The following is an 18,980-nucleotide window of genomic DNA, read 5'->3' on the forward strand; positions in this document are numbered from 1 at the left end:
AGATCAAGACCAGCCTGGGCAACATAGCAAGACCCTCGACTTTCAAACTTGTTTTTTTACATTAGAGCTGGGCGCAGGGGCTCACGTATGTAATCCTAGCAATTTGGGAGGCTGAAGCGGGTGGATCACTTGAGGTCCAGTCTTGTTAACATGATAAAACCCCATCTCAACTAAAAAAGTACAATAATTAGTCGGATGTGATGGTGGACACCTTTAATCCCAGCCTTCCTACTCAGAAGGCTGAGGTAGGAGAATCCCTTGAAACCAGGAGGTGAAGGTTGCAGTGAGCCAAGATGGCATCATTGCACTCTAGCCTGGAAGATAGAGTGAGATTCTGTCTCAAAAAAAAATTAAAATATTAAAAAACTAGCTGTGCATGGTGGCACATGGCTGTTGTCCCAGCTCCTTTGGAGGCTGAGGCAGGAGTATCGCTTAAGCCCAGGAGTTGGAGGCGGCCACAGTGAACTAAGATCTCACCACTGCTCTCCAGCCTGAATAACAGAGGGAGATCTTATCTCTAAAAATAACTTAAAAACAGAAATCCTGGTGGAAACTCTGTTGAATTTAGATTCCTTGCACCTTCAAATAGCCATTATTTTTTCTGTTTTTGGTGAACTCACCCATCTTCATTCCTCTCAGCAATGATTCCAGACCTTTAGCCCTTTTTGGGAGCCTCCTACCCAAGGCCCACCTCTCACTCTTAACAAGTGAATTTCTCTCCTTGTTCACAAGGAAAAATGTGAGTCAGACAGTGTGAGCTTGCCCTTCCTACTGTTCAAGACCAAACCACTCTTCATGTCCTTAGCCCACCCACGCCTCCTTCTTCAGGATCTTTCTTTCCCAATCAGCCCCACCCCTTCCTTCTGTCTTCAGACTTTCCCTTTCACTCTGTTCCATGCCTTCAGATGTATGTACTGTGTTAAAACAGGGCTCTTCATGTCCACACTGGGGCTGAACACATTCTGAAAATAGATGCTACATTCAAAGAGATCTTGCAAAATTTCAATAGATAGACGAACCGATTAGTTGAGTATTTAGGATAAGTAAGTGGAGTCTGGGAGAGGAAGGTGTCAGGAGGGTTTCCCAGAAGCAAGCTGTACTCCAGTGGAGTGGGGGGAGTCCTACCATCTAACCCCAAGCCTAGTAGCTGGTGTCCCTGGAAGTGAAGCCACATGCTTACTGGTGTGACCCACACGTAGGAAAGGGAGCAGGGCCTGTGGAGCACAGGGGAGCCCTATGTCAGGGAAGCCATTGAGGGAATGTATTCTCTCCTCGGGTCCACAAGGGGTGTGGTTTCAAAGGCAAGAACTTCCCAGTGACATGCCCGACCTACCTTCTGTCATGCCTGCATCCAGGAGCTCAGAGGTCTTTGTTTAACTTTTGCACACTTGAGAAGATAGGCTGCCCAGGTGAGTTTCCTTTGTTTAGAAAAGCCTGTGACAAGCTATGGGAGGACTGTGGGCCAAACAATCAATCAGATGTCAGAAATCAAAGATCAATCACTCCAGCAGAAGTTTAAAGGAACTCATGTTCATAGGACAGAAAACTTGAATGGGGTGGGAATAATTCCCATGTTAAAAGTACCCTTCTCCCACATCTCGGAAGACTCCATTTCTGGATCCCCTCTCATGACAGCGTGGGAGCTTGCTTACTCTCTATTTCTTTCTCCTTTTTCTCTCTCTCCGCCTAAATAAATCACTTTCTGCAAAACTCCTTGGGGTCCGATATTTACTTATATGTGCTCACTGTGCCCAGTGGGGTCCTCTCTCCCATTCTTGGGTGAGTGAGGGACCAAGGGCCTGGAAGAACACATCCTATCAAGGAGCTGAGACTCCCCTGCATCCTGAAACCCAGTCTCACCATGTTTCCACCCAAGAAGGACAAAGGTGTGCAAATCCCAGAAACCAGATATGGAACCTGCCAAAGGAACGTGGACTTGCAACCACCTTAAAAGGATGTCTGCCAAGAAATGCAATGGGTTTCTGAATGTTAATGGAAGAAGCTGTATGCTAATGGAAGAAGCCAGAAACAAAAAGCCACATTCTATAGGACTCCACTTACAGGAAATGTCCACACTAGGCAAATCCATAGAGACAGAAAGTAGATTGGCCGCTGTCACGGCTTGGTGAGAGGGAGGAACAGGAAGTGACTGCTTAATGGTCATTGGGTCGATATTTGGGGGAATAAGAAAACTCTGGAAGTAGATCATGGAGATGGTTATACTACATTGGGAATGTCCTTATTGTCACCGAATCTCACATTTTACAATGAATAAGATGGTAAAATGTATGTTACATATATTTTTGCCACAATTAAAAACAACATCATAAACAAAACCAGAAGGGATGCCCTAGACCAGCAGTCCCCAACCTTTTTGGCACCAAGGACTGGTTTCATGGAAGACAATTTTCCCACGGATGGGGATGGCAGGTAGGGAGAGTTTCAGGATTAAACTGTTCCACCACAGATCATCAGGCATTAGATTCTCATCAGGAGCACAACCTACACCCTTCATACGTGCAGTTCACAATAGGATCTGTGCTCCCATGAGAATCTGATGCCACCGCTGATCTGATGAGAAGCCGAGCTCAGGCGGGAACATGGGAGATGGGGACTGGCTGGAAATACAAATGAAGCTTCGTGTGCTCGCTCACCTAACACTCACCACCACTCACAGATTCCGTTCCCAGCAGGCTATGGACCAGGACCAGTACCCACCTGCCACTCAGGGGTTGAGGACCGCTGCCCTAGACAGTGGCTCACCAGAGCATGGAGACTTCAGCAATAACAGGACACAGGGCAAACAAGAAGGCAGAAATTGAGGGTGCCTGGGAGAGGCCAGCTGAAGGGAGCCATTGCCTGCATGGGGTCGAGAAAGCAGCCTGGAGGTTCAGATTTCCTACACCCCAAAGTGGTACAGACATTGAAAACATATATATATTGCCTAATCATTTGGTACTGGCCTTATGACTACTAAGAGTAAATCAGGCTGGTTGTGGTGGCTCACATCTGTAATCCTAGCACTTTGGGAAGCTGAGGCAGGTGGATTATGAGATCAGGAAATCGAGACCATCCTGGCTAACATGGTGAAACCCTGTCTCCACTAAAAATACGAAAAAAAAAAAATTAGCCAGGCATGGTATCTCGCACCCGGCTACTTGGGAGGCTGAGACAGGAGAATTGCTTGAACCCGAGAGGCGGATGTTGCAGTGAGCCAAGATTGCACCACTGCACTCCAGCCTGGGCAACGGAGCAAGACTCCATCTCACACATACAAAAAAAGAGTAAATGAAAAGCTATATACAAAGCCCTCAATATGTGTTCAATAAATGGTAAATCTAATAATAATCAGTTTGTCATCATTATTAATATGGATCAATGGTATAACTTCCTATAAACAAAGCTTGTCTTTCTAACTCTCCAATCTCTTTTTTTCTTTCTTTTTTCTTTTTTGAGACAGAGCCTTGCTCTGTCACCCAGGTTGGAGTGCCATGGTGTGATCTTAGCTCACTGTAACCTCTGCCTCCTGAGTTCAAGTGATTCCCCCTCCCCAGCCTCCTGAGTAGCTGAGATTACAGGTGTGTGTCACCATGCCCAGCTACTTTTTGTATTTCCAGTAGAGATAGGGTTTCTCCATGTTGGCCAGGCTGGTCTTGAGCTCCTGACCTCAGGTGACTGGCCCACCTCGGCCTCTCAAAGTGCTGGGATTACAGGTGTCAGCCACTTTGCCCAGCCTCTTCTTCCTGCTTTTGTGGTGAGATGTGCCTGCTCCCACTTCACCTTCTGCCATTAGTCAAAGCTCTATGAGGCCTCCCCAAAAGCCAAGCCAATGCCAGTGCCACGCTTGTACAGCCTGCAGAACTGTGAGCCAATTAAACATTTTTCCTTTATAAATTACTCAGCCTCAGGTATTTCTTTGTAGCAATGCAAGAACCACCTAACAGAAAGGAAGTTGCCCTTGGAGAACAATCAGAGCTTAAGACAGTAGATTTCAGAAGCTTCTCAACTCAGAGGCAAGAGCTGACTCAGTGCTGCACAAACTCTCACACAGACGAACAAAGGGCTATGGACACACAATGGCACAACTGGAGGGGAATCTCTACAGGCTTAACTGGAGTTCCAGGAAATCTGGCCATGTTGCTCCTATGGCTTTGAGTGACACTTTCCCAAAATCCCCTAGCCCCACTGACATGGTTTGGCTCTGTGCCCCTGCCCAAATCTCATGTTGAATTGTAATCCCCAGTGTTGGAGGTGAGGCCAGGTAGGAGGTGACGGGATCATAGGGGTGGATCCTTCATGAATGGGTTAGCACCATCCCTTTGGTGCTGTGTTCATGATAGAGTTCTCATGAGATCTGGTTATTTAAAAGTGTGTGGGACCTTCTCCTGTCTCTTCTTCCTCCTACTCTGGCCATGTAAGACTTACCTGCTTCCCCTTCTGCCATGACTATAAGATTCCTGAGGCCTCCCCAGAATCAGAAGCCTCCATGCCTCCTGTACAGCCAGCTGAACCCTAGGCCAATTAAACCTTCTTTCTTTATAAATTACCCAGACTCAGATATCTCTTTATAGAAGTTCAAGAATTAATACACCCTCCATGACACCCACACTACATACCATAGATACGCACTGTCAGTGCAAGATGCATAAATGAAAGCTATCCTGGGAACCACAGAGGTCTCCAAGGGGCTGGGTGTAAAGGCAAGATCAAGTTCTGGGGGCTCAGTGGTCAAAGGCAGTCTAGACACATGTGGTTGGGTCCTTGTCGTTTTGAAGAAGAGAGGTTTATTGTCAACATTTAGAAGGTAGGAGATTTCACAAAGGCTCTAGATTTACGGCTTCTCTTAAAATTTTGAAGACATGACCACAGTGGCCCTATGTACCCCCATCACCATAAAGCAGCGCTGGGAGCAGCTGCCCCCTTGGGCAGGACCTGTGTTCTTCCATTCCCCCACCTCTTACCCTTACAATCCGGCCTTTGCCCTCTTTAATGGCACACACACACTTGCTATACTGGAAACGCTGGTGTAAACAAGGAAGAATGGAGGACAAAGAGAAAACCTGAGAAAATAGCTATTTAGCAGGCAGGACAAAAGAGGTATTTATATATAGAAAGAAACAGGAAAGGAACTGAAACAGAAGGAATATCCATTCCCTTAATGCAAATCTCCTATATTATGTTGCTTACCAGGAAGTCTTAGTATCTGAAGATGCATCTAATGTAATACCATTTGGATGATGAAGCATTCTGCTCGGCTCATCTTTCACTGGAGTAAAATTGTAACTATCAAAATTTTGGCATCACAGCAAGAAAGAGAAACCGCCATGTACTCATGTCTAAGAAAGCATATTGTATCCGTTTAATAATTTCAGAAGGGCCATAAAAATTCATCCGTGCAATTAAATATCCCCATCAACTATTAACAAATTAAGCATTCTGTAAGTTAAGATACATTAAAAAGAGATAATTGGCATTTGATTCTATTTTGTACGTCAGAGATGCATGTAATATTAATGACTCATGATCATGACTCTATTTTCTTGAGTCTTTTTAAAGTGCGTATTAATCATCTGTTAATGTTACCGTAACTCATGAAATACAAGCTAACTTTTTGCTTGGAGCCTTATACGCTCAGAGACAGTCATCACGGATGTCTACTGGGCATCCGAAGGTACTCCACTAAAGCACTTCTTTTTCTCTGTTGTTAACACTTACAGTCACACTTCCTTTCTGTCATCTGTCCTGGCTGAAGGCTGGCCTCCTGAGTGTCAGTGTGGACACTTGAGAGAAAGCATCTTTCAGCCAACATGTGAAACTCACCGTCTGTCAGTCCATCGTTTGAGTTTCATCCCTTTGAGATCTGAAGGTCAGTATGTCTTCAAGCACTCACCATTAAGACCCAAACTTCTCTGAAGGTTTTGCTTTAGTTAATCTTAAAGTATTAATATTATTTGCAGATAGCCACGGATGTGGTCCTGAAACACTGCATGATTAACAGTGGGGTGGGAACTGAACCATAGGATAGCTTACCTTCTCTGCTGTAAAAATTTGCCCATGGCTGGCTCTACTCAAATGTAATTTTTCAGCTTTTGGTGTGGGCAGGAAAATAACAGAACTTCTCAAAAATCACTTTTTTTTTAAATCTGTGATAGAGTCTCCCTCTGTTGCCCAGGTTAGAATGCAGTAGCACGATCACAGCTCACTGCAGCCTCGACCTCCTGGGCTCCAGCAATACTCCCTCCTCTGCCTCCTGAGTAGCTGGGATTACAAGAGCACACCACCACCCTGGCTATTTTTTTTTTTTAAATTATTATTTCAGTGGAGACATAGTCTTGCTATGTTGCCCAGGCTGGTCTTAAACTCCTGAACTCAGGCAATCCTCCCACCTTGGCCTCCCAAGGTTCTAGGATTACAGATGTGGGCCACTGGGCCTAGCTAAACTCTTACTCTTGTTAATCACAAATTTTTAAACTGAGAAAGAACTTTATGATTGTCTGTAAAAATTCTTCATCCCTACTCCATTATTCTATCTTATTATCTTAACACCAACAAGCATACCCCTAAAACCGAGCCCAGGTACACAGGCCTCTCCTGACTCTCCCAATTTAAGACAGAACCATGATTTTAAGAGTCAGTTTGGCCCTCAGGTAAAACTCACATAACGTATTGAACTATAAATCCGGGATCAGAGGATTTTCAACAAAGCCCTTTTCCCCAAATAAGGTACCATTCACAGGTTCCAGAGATTAGGATTTCCACATCACAACTGAAAAGGCCTTTTGATATGGGATGGGGGCAGGAAAGTTCTGGGTAGAGAAGGACAGGGACTCTGGTGATGACTCCACCCTCAGGCCTGTGCCCACAGACATAAAAGAGGACAGGTATTTCTGTTTTCTCACTCAAAAAGTTGCCTTTTGGCCTACCATGACCCCCCCCATCCTATGCCCATAAAAACCTGGGACTAGTTGGCACAGACACAGGCAGCTGGACATTGAGAGGAACAGAAGAATACACAGACAGACACCAGCAGACACTGGCAGCAGAATGATGTAGATGCTGAGGGGAGTTAGTCCGGGGGTGGTTACAGGAGAGTCTGGCAGTTGGGCGACCCAACTCCAGGGAAAGACCACCTTCCCACTCCATCCCCCTTCCAGCTCCCCATCCCTCTCATTGAGAGCTACCTCTACCACTCAAGAAGACCTTGTGCTCATTCTCCAAGCCCACATGTGATTTGGCTTTTCTGATACACTAGGGCAAGAATCCAGGATACAGAAAGCCCTCTGTAATTGTGATAAGGCAGAGGGTCTAACTAAGCTGATGAACACAACCTGCCTGCAGATGGCAAAGCTGAAAGAGCACACTGTAATACACGCCCACTGGGACTTCAGGAGCTGTAAACACTCAACCCTAGACACTGCCATGGGGTCAGAGCCCAAAAATGCTCCCTGCAACCTGCCCACCTGCATGATGCCCCTAGGGCTTTGAGCAGTGGGGCGCTGAAGAAGCAAGCCACACCCCTGTCACACACCCTGCAAAGGGGATAAGGGAACACTCTCATTTCACTTTTTCTCAAAATGAGGGACCATTCACAGGTTCCAGAGATTAGGAAAAGGACTTCACAGATGTGATTAAGTTCAGTATCTCAAGATGGGGAGATGATCCTAGATTCGGCATATGGATCCAAAATGTAATCAATCACAAGAGTCTGTACAAGTGGGAGGGAAGGCAGCAAAGGAGGAAAAGGTCATGTGATGAAGCAAGCTGGAAAGAAAGGGAGACGCAACATAGCCAAGAGCCAAGGGAGGGAACAGCTTCTGGAAGCTGGAAAAGGCAAAGAGATGGATCTCCCCGAGAGCCCGCAGAGGGACCCACTCCTTGATTTTAGCTTCATCGACTCATTGCAAACTTCCGACCTCAAGATAGATGCTGTAGCAGCATCTACCTGTGCTATTTCAAGTCATCATTTTCACAGAAATTTGTTACAGCAGCAAGAGAAAACCAATATACCATTGAAATCAACCTAATGCATTCAACTGCCTTGGTTTTTTTTTTTTTTTTTTTTTTTTTTTGAGACGGAGTTTTGCTCTTGTTGCCCAGACTGGAGTGCAATGGCATGATCTCAGCTCACTGCCACCTCCAACTTCCGTGTTCAAGTGATTCTGCTGTCTCAGCCTCCCAAGTAGCTGGGATTACAGGCACCTACAACCATGCCTGGCTAATTTTTGTATTTTTAGTAGAGATGGGGTTTCACCATGTTGGCCAGGCTGGTCTCAAACTCCTGATGTCAGGTGATCCACCCACCGTGGCCTCCCAAAGCACTGGGATGACAGGCATGAGTCACCATGCCCAGCCTCAACCTCCTTTCTATTTGAGTTTTGCAACTGGTATGCCTCAAGATATTGATCTTCATATCCAGAGGGGCAGCTGGGTGGGACCCAGGGCAAGAGCCATAAAGAGCTCCCCCATGGCCCTCCAGTTCCCCAGAACGCCACACATGCTTGTCCTTTTCTATGATCCTGCATCATGGAAAACACTGCAAACGCGGCAACAGTATGAGGCTTCAAGTATAAAATAGCTCCAGAAAAAATAACTTTCAAACTTCATCCTTAAAAGCTCCTGAACACAGCTCCTCTTATACAAGGAAGAATAAAGAAGTGTGAACATGACTATCACTTTGAAACTTTCAGTATCGCCGTTGGAAAGCTGCACTTGAAAACTTTAGATAAAGGTGCAAAATGCAACATCCTCCCTCTGCAGGAAAGCTGTGATCCCGAGACACCCGTGTGCGGCTCCTGGAGAGCTGTGTACACACAGCGGCTCCAGCCCAAGGCAGGCTTCCCTGGCCTCTCTCAGTGGCTCCTTTTTACCCTTGAATTTGGGGGCTCACTGGCCACCAGAGCTCACCAGTCACAGACCTGATGGGGAGAGAAGGGTCTCCGGCGTCCCACCAGTCTTTTGGTGGGCTGATGTACATGCACCACAGCTCCCAGCTGTACCCATGGGCTGAGTTCTCGTACCGCTGCACCTCAAAGTTGTCCTGTTTGATGTTGTCAATAGAGGGGAGGATCACACGCTTCCGGTTTTCCTGGATGCGGGACAGAACTGGCTCAGCCCTGAAACACAGAGAAACAGACATGAAATTTCTCTTCTCTCTCCTGAGGCACACCTCCCAAGACCACAGGGAATGAATAGCATTCGGCTAAAAGGCTGGGCTTTGGGAAGCCTGGAACTCAGATGGAAACTGAGGCTCCCAGGGACCTGCACACATTGGATCCTGCAGCTTCACATCTGGGCCAGGAAGTGTGTGAAATCCGCTCATACCTTCACCCTTATGGGAATGACCACAGTGATGCCTGCTCCAGCCTGAAAGCCTGGAATAAGAGTTCAGAATGTGGGATCTCCTGCTGAAGCAAGTACCAAGTCTCATTTTCATATTGACAGTGGACTCTATGATTTACAATGCATGACAGGTTTTTAAAAATATTCATTTATTATAATTTAAGTTCTTGGGGACATGTGCAGATCGTGCAGGTTTGTTACATAGGCATACACATGCCATGGTGGTTTGCTGCATCCATCGCCCCGTCATCTACATTAGGTATTTCTCCTAACGCTATCCCTCCCCAATTCCCCCACTCCCTGCTATCCCTCCCTTTGCCCCCCAGGCCCCGACAGGCCCTGGTGTGTGATGTTCCCCTCTCTGTGTCCATGTATTCTCATTGTTCAACACCCACTTATGAGTGAGAACATGTGGAGTTTGGTTTTCTGTTCTTGTGTCAGTTTGCTGAGAATGATGGTTTCCAGCTTCACCCATGTCCCTGCAAAGGACATCATCCTTTTTTATGGTTGCATAGTATTCCATGGTAGATATGCACCACATTTTCTTTATCCAGTCTATCATTGATGGGCATTTGAGTTGGTCCTAAGTCTTTGCTCTTGTGAACAGTGTTGAAATAAACATACGTGTGCATGTGTCTTTATAATAGAATGATTTATAATCCTTTGGATATATACCCAGTAATGGGATTGCTGGGTCAAATGCTATTTCTATTTCCAGATCCTTGAGGAACTGCCATACTGTCTTCCACAACGGTTGAATTAATTTACACTCCTGACAGTTTTATACAGTGTTGTCAGTTTCCCCCCAGGGCACTGACTAACATTGCTTGTTTTTTCTGCTGCCACTGAATTCCCTTTCCCAAAATAGGTCACTTCTGCCCGGGATGTCCTGGTTTTAATATGCGTTTCACTAGCTTCTCTCTCTTTCTCTCTCTCCCCACCCCTGTGTGTGTGTGTGTGTGTGTGTGTGTGTGCGCGCACGCGTGTGCATGTGCGCACGCACATGTGTGTGACTACTTCAGTTGTTTTAATTGATTATTTAATTGATTTCTTAAAAGAGATCTAATGAAATTGGTTAGTAATAGAAGGCTGGAAACTAATTAAATGCAAAGGCAGGCAGAATCCTGCCCTGCTCACTTCCCCAGCTCGAGGCTGCAGCGGGCATTCATTAGGGATCTGGCTCCAGGTTCAAGGTGTAGCCCGGCTGGCTTAGGAGACAGCAGATGGTCAGACACCTCCACCATCATGTGCCTCTGAGGCAGACACAGGAAGAGATCATTTCCCACATTTGAGAAGGAGAAGATGGCTCTCTCCTAAGCCAGGGCATTAATCTCCCAGCTTACAACAGAATGCAGGCTTTGGAACAGAGTCAAGCAAAAATCCCATTCCTCTGCATTATCAGGAAGAATAATGAGAACACACAGTCGACAACCCATCTCGTTTCATTTGCAGCTATTGAATTACCTGTTGGCTCATCTCATCTTTCTATTTAAAATGAGCAATAAAATATACCCTGGGCCATTACCTGCTTCCAATACTTTTGCACACACCATATAAGCTGAAGCCAAATGGCACTGATTTTCCAAGGCTTCCAGGCAGGCTTAGAAGCATGGCCCCGGCCAAGTCTATACTCATGAAATTCTCCCCTGGGAATGCCCTTTGCTATTGGCAGAAAGCCTAGCCACCTAAGAAGGCTAGGTGGCACCAAGTACCACCTCTCTCACTATCTGCTCCCAAGACCAAGTACCACGTCTCCCATGGGACTTCTTCCGCTCAACTCTTAGACCATTTCTCCACCTTATTTAAGTCACAGTGACTGCACAGCTGCCTTTGCTAATAATCTCTGAACACACACTATTTTTCCTTATAAGCTAATCATAGCTGACCTTTATTGAGCACTTGCTGGTGCAAGGCACCATTTTAAATATTTCACGTGTGCTGACTGATGCAACCCCCAAGATAATCCTATGAGGCAGATATGATGATCACCATTATCCAAATGAGGAAACTGAGGCCCAGGGAGGCTAAGTAGCTTGCCTCAGGCTACACAGCCAACTGGTGGTAGAACCAGGTTTCTAACGTAGCTGGTCCGGTTCATGTCTTCATTCTGAAGCTCCTTGACCTCCCTGATGAACCATGATGAACCCCCATCCAAGTCCAGGCCATGCATATAGAAGCATTCAGTTCAGCCTATCCATCAGCTGTGAAAGAGTCACTGAGTATGAAGGCAGAAGACCTTGGTTCCAATAATATTTCTGTGGCTGAGAAGTCTGATCCCACTGTCTATGGGACAATGTATGACGGTTCCCAATAATTTGCTTCCTCTTCGCTGGGGAAGTCCTTCCTATTACCAAATGGCCTGCAGTGCTTCCCTAGCGAAGCACATTCCTTCCTCCAAACTTCAGTTAACACTTAACCTGGACCTGTGAATTGGTTTGCCAAGGGGATGCAAGCCAATGTGAAAGTGTCACATCAGAGCAGAAACTTTAACAGCAATTTCCAAGTTCAGCCACTGTTCTTTTCTCTGAGCCACCAACATGGGATGTCCTAGACGGGAGGATTCCTTGGCTCTCAGAACACCGAGAATAAATCAAGCACAGTCACAGCCAGACAACCATAGCTAACGTGCCATGCACACAAGAGAGAAACATGTATTGTCATAAGTCATTGAGACTGGAGATTATTATTGCAGTAGAACCCGGTAAAAGTTGAGACACACTGTCTATCTTGTAGTGAAGAGCTGCAAAAGAGTTTTAATTCAAAGAGGATTCTATGCCATCTGGTAGAAGTGTGGAAAATGAGACTGAATGGCAAAGACTAAAGTCACAGAAATCAATGAGAATTAGATGACAAGTGGATTAGATTACATAGACCCGAATTAGACTGTAGACCTGAGGGCAGATACTAAACCTGCCAGCTTTTGAATCCCAGCTGAGTGTCTTTTAGACACAAGAAGTTCCTCTTCAAAGAGCTTAGTTTATTTAGTTTCCTTGTTCTTTGTTCCCCGCTTTCAAGGCCAGACTTCCTTATCCTTTGTGCCTCCCTGCCCTAGTTTCAGTAAACAACTTTCCAGCCCATCCTAATCTACAAAGCCGACATCTACTACTCACTATGTAAATTACCCCTCCTGCTGCAATGGCTCTTCCCACTGAAACTGCCCTTCCCTCCTCATTATGCACATCCCAAGCACTCTTCAAGTTAGCCAATCAGGTTCCGCTTAGATTGTGTGGTCCAACTCCAGCCAAGGGAGGCAAGACACACTAGCAGAAACAAACTGCATTAGGAATAAAAATCTCTTCCCTTCTTTGTTCAGGGTGCCCTCATGGCAAGCAGCGCCCTTCTGCAGAAGTAAATTTGCCTTGCTGAGAAATCCTTTGCGTAAGTGCTCATTTTCTTTGCGACTCTGAGCTTTTATTCCCAAGTGTCCAACCATCCCAGTTTGTGCAGGACTCTTCCAGCCTTACCACCGAAAGTTCTGAGAAATCATTCAGCACCAGACTTCTTACTAATCAAGCAACCCAGGGTACAGGTTATTTAACCTCTAACTTGATGGATCATTGGTTAGTTAGCAAAAATCATCTGACCATGCTTTAAAACTGGAACGTCCTATTCCAGTTTCAACATGATTTTGGCATTTTGTGGCCTCACTCTTTGTGCATCTAAACTCTTCTAATCCCCATATGCTCAGCAAACCTAGAACAGCACCAGGGATATGTTAGGTATCTAGCAAGTATCTGTCAAAAGAATGAGTTCCAGCAGTGACCTCTTTTGTTTAGGTGAATGTTAAGAGCCAAGCTGGGAGAGTGGTGGTCAAGATGGAGAGAAAGGGAGACAGGAGAAACAGCAGACAAAACTGGCTGGAGCTGGAGGTTGACTGGATGAGTAACATGATGGCAAGGGGAAAATCAAGTGAAAGGCACACCAATTAGAAAGGAAAGAAAAGAGGAGGCAATGGTGCCAAGGAAAAGACAAGGTATGCCAAGCCTGAGGCTGTGATAGAACATTCACACGTCTCTGTTCAGAAGGCTTCTATGATAGCTCAGTGCTTCTCAAACTACAGCATGCATCAGAGTCCCCTGAAGCGCTGGTTACAACAGACTGCTGATCCCACCTGCATGGCTTCTGATTTCAGGGGACTGGGTGGAGCCCAGGAATTTGTATTTCTGCAAGTTCCCAGATTCTGCAGATGCTGTGGGTCTGGGCACCACACTTTGGGAATGATTATTACTAGTGATAAACAGCCCTGGAGCTCAGAGAGAGATGGGAAGAGAAGACACGCAGCTGGGAGTCACCAGGGTTTGATGACAGCAAAAGACTAGGAGGGAAAATTGGTGTCTAAGATGGCAACAGACCCTCATGTGCACTTGAAGGAGTCAGTGTTATCAGTGGCCCCGGATTTCTTATGTGGTCATGTGCATAAAAGTAGGAAGTAGAAAAGTTATTCTTCAAAGTTTCCTTTCTTGCTAAGGAATAAATCATAAGTGTTGGAAATAATAGTTTGTTTTAAAGGCTTTCTTCAAAGCCTTCTTCCTTTTTGCTTATAACTCTTTGCTAAGCCCTATCCTATGTAGCTGTTAGACAGGCTCACAGGCACATAGTACATTCTATGTCCTTGTACTTTAAACAAGATATTTATGCTATTACTTTTCTAAGTCCTTTTGCAAGCAATTTCCTGTCCCTTCCTTATTTAGACTTCCTCTTTTCCTTTTGTTCTCCATTGCCTTTATTCAATAAAGTTTTAAGTTATTAGCCAATCAAGTTCAGTTTTAGATTGTGAAGTCTAGCTCCAACCAACGGAGATCAGACACAGCAGTAAGGACAGCCCCAAATGCATAAAAGACAAATAATGTCTGCTTTTCTTTGTTCATTGTACTCAACTGGCAAGACTGCTTGTGAGAGTACCCTTTCTGCAAGAAGTAAAGATTGCCTTGCTGAGAGATCCTTTGTCTCAGTGCCGATTTTTCTTTGTGGCACCGAGCATCTGTTTCCAACAATAAATATTGTCTTTTTATCCCGCCATTAAAAGGATTCTAGAGGTTGTTGCAAATGAAGAAGAACAGACATTTTAATGTTAATCAGTGATGGGATATTGGTTCTTCAAATCTAGTACAGTGAACAACACTTACTCTAGATGGCCTCAATGAGTGTAAATAAACACATTTGTGAACTACAAAACTCTGCTTCTTACTAATTAAGCAAACCAGGGTACAGGTTATTTAATCTCTAACTTGATGGATCATTGGTTAGTTAAGAACAATCATCAGACCATGCTTTAAAACTGGAAAGTCCTATTCCAATTTTAACAGGATTTTGGCACTTTTGTGGCCTCACTCATCCAAAATCTTCTACTTCCTGTACATTTAACCAATTTCTCACATACTGTTTTTTTCACCTGGAAAAATATCAGGGCCACTTCTGCAGAAAATACACTTCACCTTCCTCTGAATGATGGTAAAGATAATCCCATACATTCTGGGAAGCTTTACATGAGTAGTTAGAATTATAACTATATCTCTTTTCTCACAATGACAGTAAACCATTCTCCCCTGCAAAGAGAACAGCAAAGAAGGAAAAGAAAATGAAAATATGACTGCCTTGTGCCGTTTGCAGGAATTCCGTTGAATTCTGTCTAATTGAGACATTATTTTCTTTTTCTCCTTCTTCTTCTTTTTTTTTTTTTTTTTGAGATGGAAACTCTCTCTGTCACCCAGGATAGAGTGCAATGGTGCAATCTTGGCTCACTGCAATCTCCGCCTCCCAGGTTCAAGCAATTCTCCTGCTTCAGCCTCCTGAGTAGCTGGGACTACAGGCATGCACCACTATGCCCAGCTAAGTTTTGTATTTTTAGTAGAGATGGAGTCTCACCATGTTCCCAGGCTGGTCTTGAACTGAACTCAAATGATCCACCCACCTCGGCCTCCCAAAGTGCAGGGATTACAGGCACAAGCCACTGTGCCCAGCCTGATACATCATCTTCTCTGGGGATTTTGATGATGATGACAAGATGCCAATGATGGTGAACTGAACAGACGGCAGACAAATTTCTCCCTGCTCCGCAGTTTTATCCCAGACAGTGGTATCACTTTCTTCTTCAACGATCCTTTCTCCATTCTTCCAGTGCCCCTACAGGGATAGATGCGACACCCCATCTCCCAGATTCCAGCCCCTCTCAACCACAGCACAGGTCTTGAGCACCCCTGAGTTTCAGCTCATGACCTACCAGCCAGCAGTGAATTCCACATGGGCATCAAAGAAGCCAGTGACCTGCCCGGTGGCCACCTTCCAGCCCTCAATGCGAGCGCGGATCAGGCCTTCCCTCTTCCGATTTCTCACCACCTTCACCAGCCCGGGGTAGCGTTTGTGGACATACTCCTCCAGGGGAACCTTCAGCTCCTCTGCAAATGACAAAATATAAGGTCTGTAAACATGTCATTTCGAATTTGCATCTAACCCAGTGCAATGCCCACAGATCTTCTGGGAGGTCAAAGATCTCAAAACAAAATTGCCTGTTACTCATTCTGGCAAAAAAGAAAATCTCATGAGTCTGGGAGTCAGAAGCCATCTCAGATGCATTCACCCAGGACAGCTATCTTCTGACAGCCTGCAATCTGTACAGCCGGATGGGAACCATGCCTGGCTTTTCTATCCTGGCTGCTGTGAGCCGGCACATGTCCTTTGGGATTCCTTTTCTTCAGGATCCTTCCTCCAACTTGGCCAGAATCCTTGTCCTTGTCCTCGTCCTCCTGCCACCCCAGGTCCATCCGGTTTATCCATTTCTATATCAGCTTTTTCATCTGTGCACAGACTCGTTCTTACAGTAACGTGTTTTGGGATGCAAAAGAAGTCTTTGCTCCGTTTAAGAAATGCTATCTTGGGGGCAGAACTAATGCTACCAGGGATTGGATACTCTCCCTTCTGCAACCAGCAGGTGGGAAAGTGCTTCATTTCTGAGCTAATTTAATCCTTGCAGAAACCCTAGGAGGTTGCTACATTAATTCCATTAATTAACTAGATTAATTCCATTTTGCAAATGAAGACATAATCTCAGGGAGGCTAACCTGTTCCAAGGTCATGTATGGGGTAATGGGAGAGCTGAAATACAGCCCAACTGAATCTAACTCTATAACGATTGATGCCAGCCAGGTGTGCTGTTGTGCACCTGTACTTCCAGCTAGTCGGGAGGCTGAAGAAAGAGGATCACTTGAGTCCAGGAGTTGGAGGCTATTGTTATACCACTGCATTCCAGCCTGGGCAGCAGAGCAAGACCTGGTCTCTAATTTTAAGAATAAATAAAAATAAAGACATCTTTAAAAAATTTATAAAAAAGAGTGGTACTTTGTGTGCATAAAAATCACCAGTTGTAGGGAGGAAAAGGAGGAGCTAGCAGGGAAGGCATTCTTAGATACCTGCAGTTGGTGCTGGGGAACTCAGGGACATGCCACTGAAGGCCACAGATCATGGAATGCTACAAGGAAAATCCCGCTTGCTCACCAGGGTTGGCCTGTGACTGCAGGAATCTCCATAAGTTCAGGGAGAACATTCTCAATGCTGAGCGCCAGGCAAAATGCCAGGAGTTCGGCAGGCACCGTTAGCTCTTAGCTGCCATGTGATCTGCGACCTACTCGTGGCTTTTCCCAGGAACAGGATGTCAGCTTCTGGCTACACCAGCCACCATGTCTAGGTATCAAATGAATTCCTCATTTGTTAAGCAGTTGCAAGATTTCAGGGGAGGTCTATGGGCAGGGGATTGGCAAGGTTGGAAAAAGAAAAGTGTGGGTCATTACCACTGGCCTCACATCTAAAGAGCTCTGAGAGGTATAAAAGGGGTAAAAGGAGAATGCCTCATCCTTTGGTACTAGTCTCATGGCTGCTCAGACTAAAGGAGAAGCTATATATATAAAGCCCTCAATATCCACTCAATAAATGGTAAATCTAATAATAACTGGTTTACCATCGTTAATATTGATCAATTGCATAACTTCCTATGAACAACCACTTGTCTTTCTAACTAGCCGATATCAATTTTATTTTCATGTATTTTTATTTGTTGAGACAGAGTTTCCCTCTTGTTGGCCAGGCTGGAGTGCAGTGTTGATATCTTGGCTCACTGCAACCTCTGCCTCCAGAGGTTCACGTGATTCTCCTGCCTCAGCCTCCTGAGTTGCTGGGGTTACAGGCATGCATCACCATGCCTGGCCAATTTTTGTATTTTTAATGCAGACGGGGTTTCACCACATTGACCTGACGGGTCTCAAATTCCTGGCCTCAAGTGATCTGCCTACCTTGGCCTCCCAAAGTGCTGGGATTACAGGCATGAGCCACGGCACCCAGCCAGATGCCACTGATTTAAAAAGAGAAAAAGAAGCGAAGAGGAAGAACAAGTTGATGAGTTTCTCTGGGGACAAGCTGAGGTGGCCAGAGGGCATTCTGGGGTATGCAGCTGAACCACAATGATCTAGAAGTGACAAGGCATGGCAGAGGCGTCAGGACTGTGTGATAAGAGATGATGTCCTAACATGGAGAAACCCCAACTCTACTAAAAATACAAAAACTACTACCTGGGTATGGTTGAGGCAGGAGAATTGCTAGAATCTGAGAGGCAGAGATTGCAGTGAGCCAAGATTGCCTCATTGCACTCCAGCCTGGGTGACAGAGTGAGACTCCATCTCAAGAAAAGAAAGAAAGGAGAAGGAGAAAGAAGAGGAGGAGAGGGGGAGGAGGAGGAACAGGAAGAAGAAGAAGAGGAAGAAGGAGGCCTGTAAGAAAGAGGGCGACAGTTCCAGGAACTGCAGTGAAGAAGGGTTAGAGCCACACTTTGTGAAACACATGTATTTAGGAGGCAGGAAGAAGTGCTAGTAAACAGTTGTGGCTCACTGCAGCCTCAACTTCCCAGGCTCAAGCAATCCTCCTGCCTCAGCCTCCCGAGCAGCTGGAACTACTGGCATACACCACTACGCCCAGCTAAGTTCTTTTGTTTTGCAGAGGGCTAGATAGAGAATGTAGAAGGAAGAAGGGCTGAAGAAGCCATGCTCAAGGGAGTACAGACAGGTCTGCAATGAGGAACCACAGTCCTCAAATGTGAGAAGCCAAGAGCATCATCTGGAGGTGTTGAAACAGACTCCAACACTTTGCAGGATAATGCTCCTATGACGCCACCTCAGAAGCATTATCCTGTAAAGCGTCCGGCAGGGTTTCTACAAGAAGCATATGTGCATTCATTTTATAAATATTTAAAGGGAGCCTCTGCGGGTGAGAAGGACAATGTCCCTGTCCTCAAAAGGCTGCTCAACCTCTGGGGTCAGGAAAGTCAAATGCATTAGAGAAAATGAGAGCTGAGAATGGCCTGTTATCTAGACAAACAGAAGGCCCCGATGGCACCAGTGAGAAGAAAGAAATCCCTTCCAGATGCAGTTGTCTCCGGCGGGGACGCGGTCAACAAAGTGAGAACTGGATGAGGTCATCTCAAGAGGGACTTCCAGAAAGCCTGTCTCTGGTAGAACACATTTGAGACAGCCGAAGAGCGTTAGGGTGTTGAAGTTTGAAAATGGAGAGAAATGGAAGTTGAGGCAGAGTGCAAGAGTCCAAATTCACCCTAAAGTGAATGAGTCTATAGATTAGCCAAGTAAAACCAGGCCCCCAGG

At 45.6% G+C, this 18,980-nt stretch overlaps 1 protein-coding gene across 2 annotated transcripts in view; it reads right to left on the reverse strand.

Annotated features, from left to right (window-relative positions):
• The window catches only part of GALNT17 (polypeptide N-acetylgalactosaminyltransferase 17), a 505,206-nt gene that overhangs the window by 225,610 nt on the left and 260,616 nt on the right, over nt 1-18,980 (reverse strand). For both annotated transcript variants that reach the window (XM_032254907.1, XM_032254908.1), the window contains exons 4-5: nt 15,560-15,734; nt 8,916-9,113 (exon numbers count right to left, since the gene is read on the reverse strand). In XM_032254907.1, coding sequence (XP_032110798.1) covers nt 8,916-9,113; nt 15,560-15,734 — 373 coding nt within the window. The remainder of the gene's footprint in view (nt 1-8,915; nt 9,114-15,559; nt 15,735-18,980) is intronic.

Source organism: Sapajus apella, unplaced genomic scaffold, assembly GCF_009761245.1.
Source record: "Sapajus apella isolate SASKATOON/1434 unplaced genomic scaffold, GSC_monkey_1.0 scaffold88, whole genome shotgun sequence".
Lineage (NCBI taxonomy): Eukaryota > Metazoa > Chordata > Mammalia > Primates > Cebidae > Sapajus > Sapajus apella.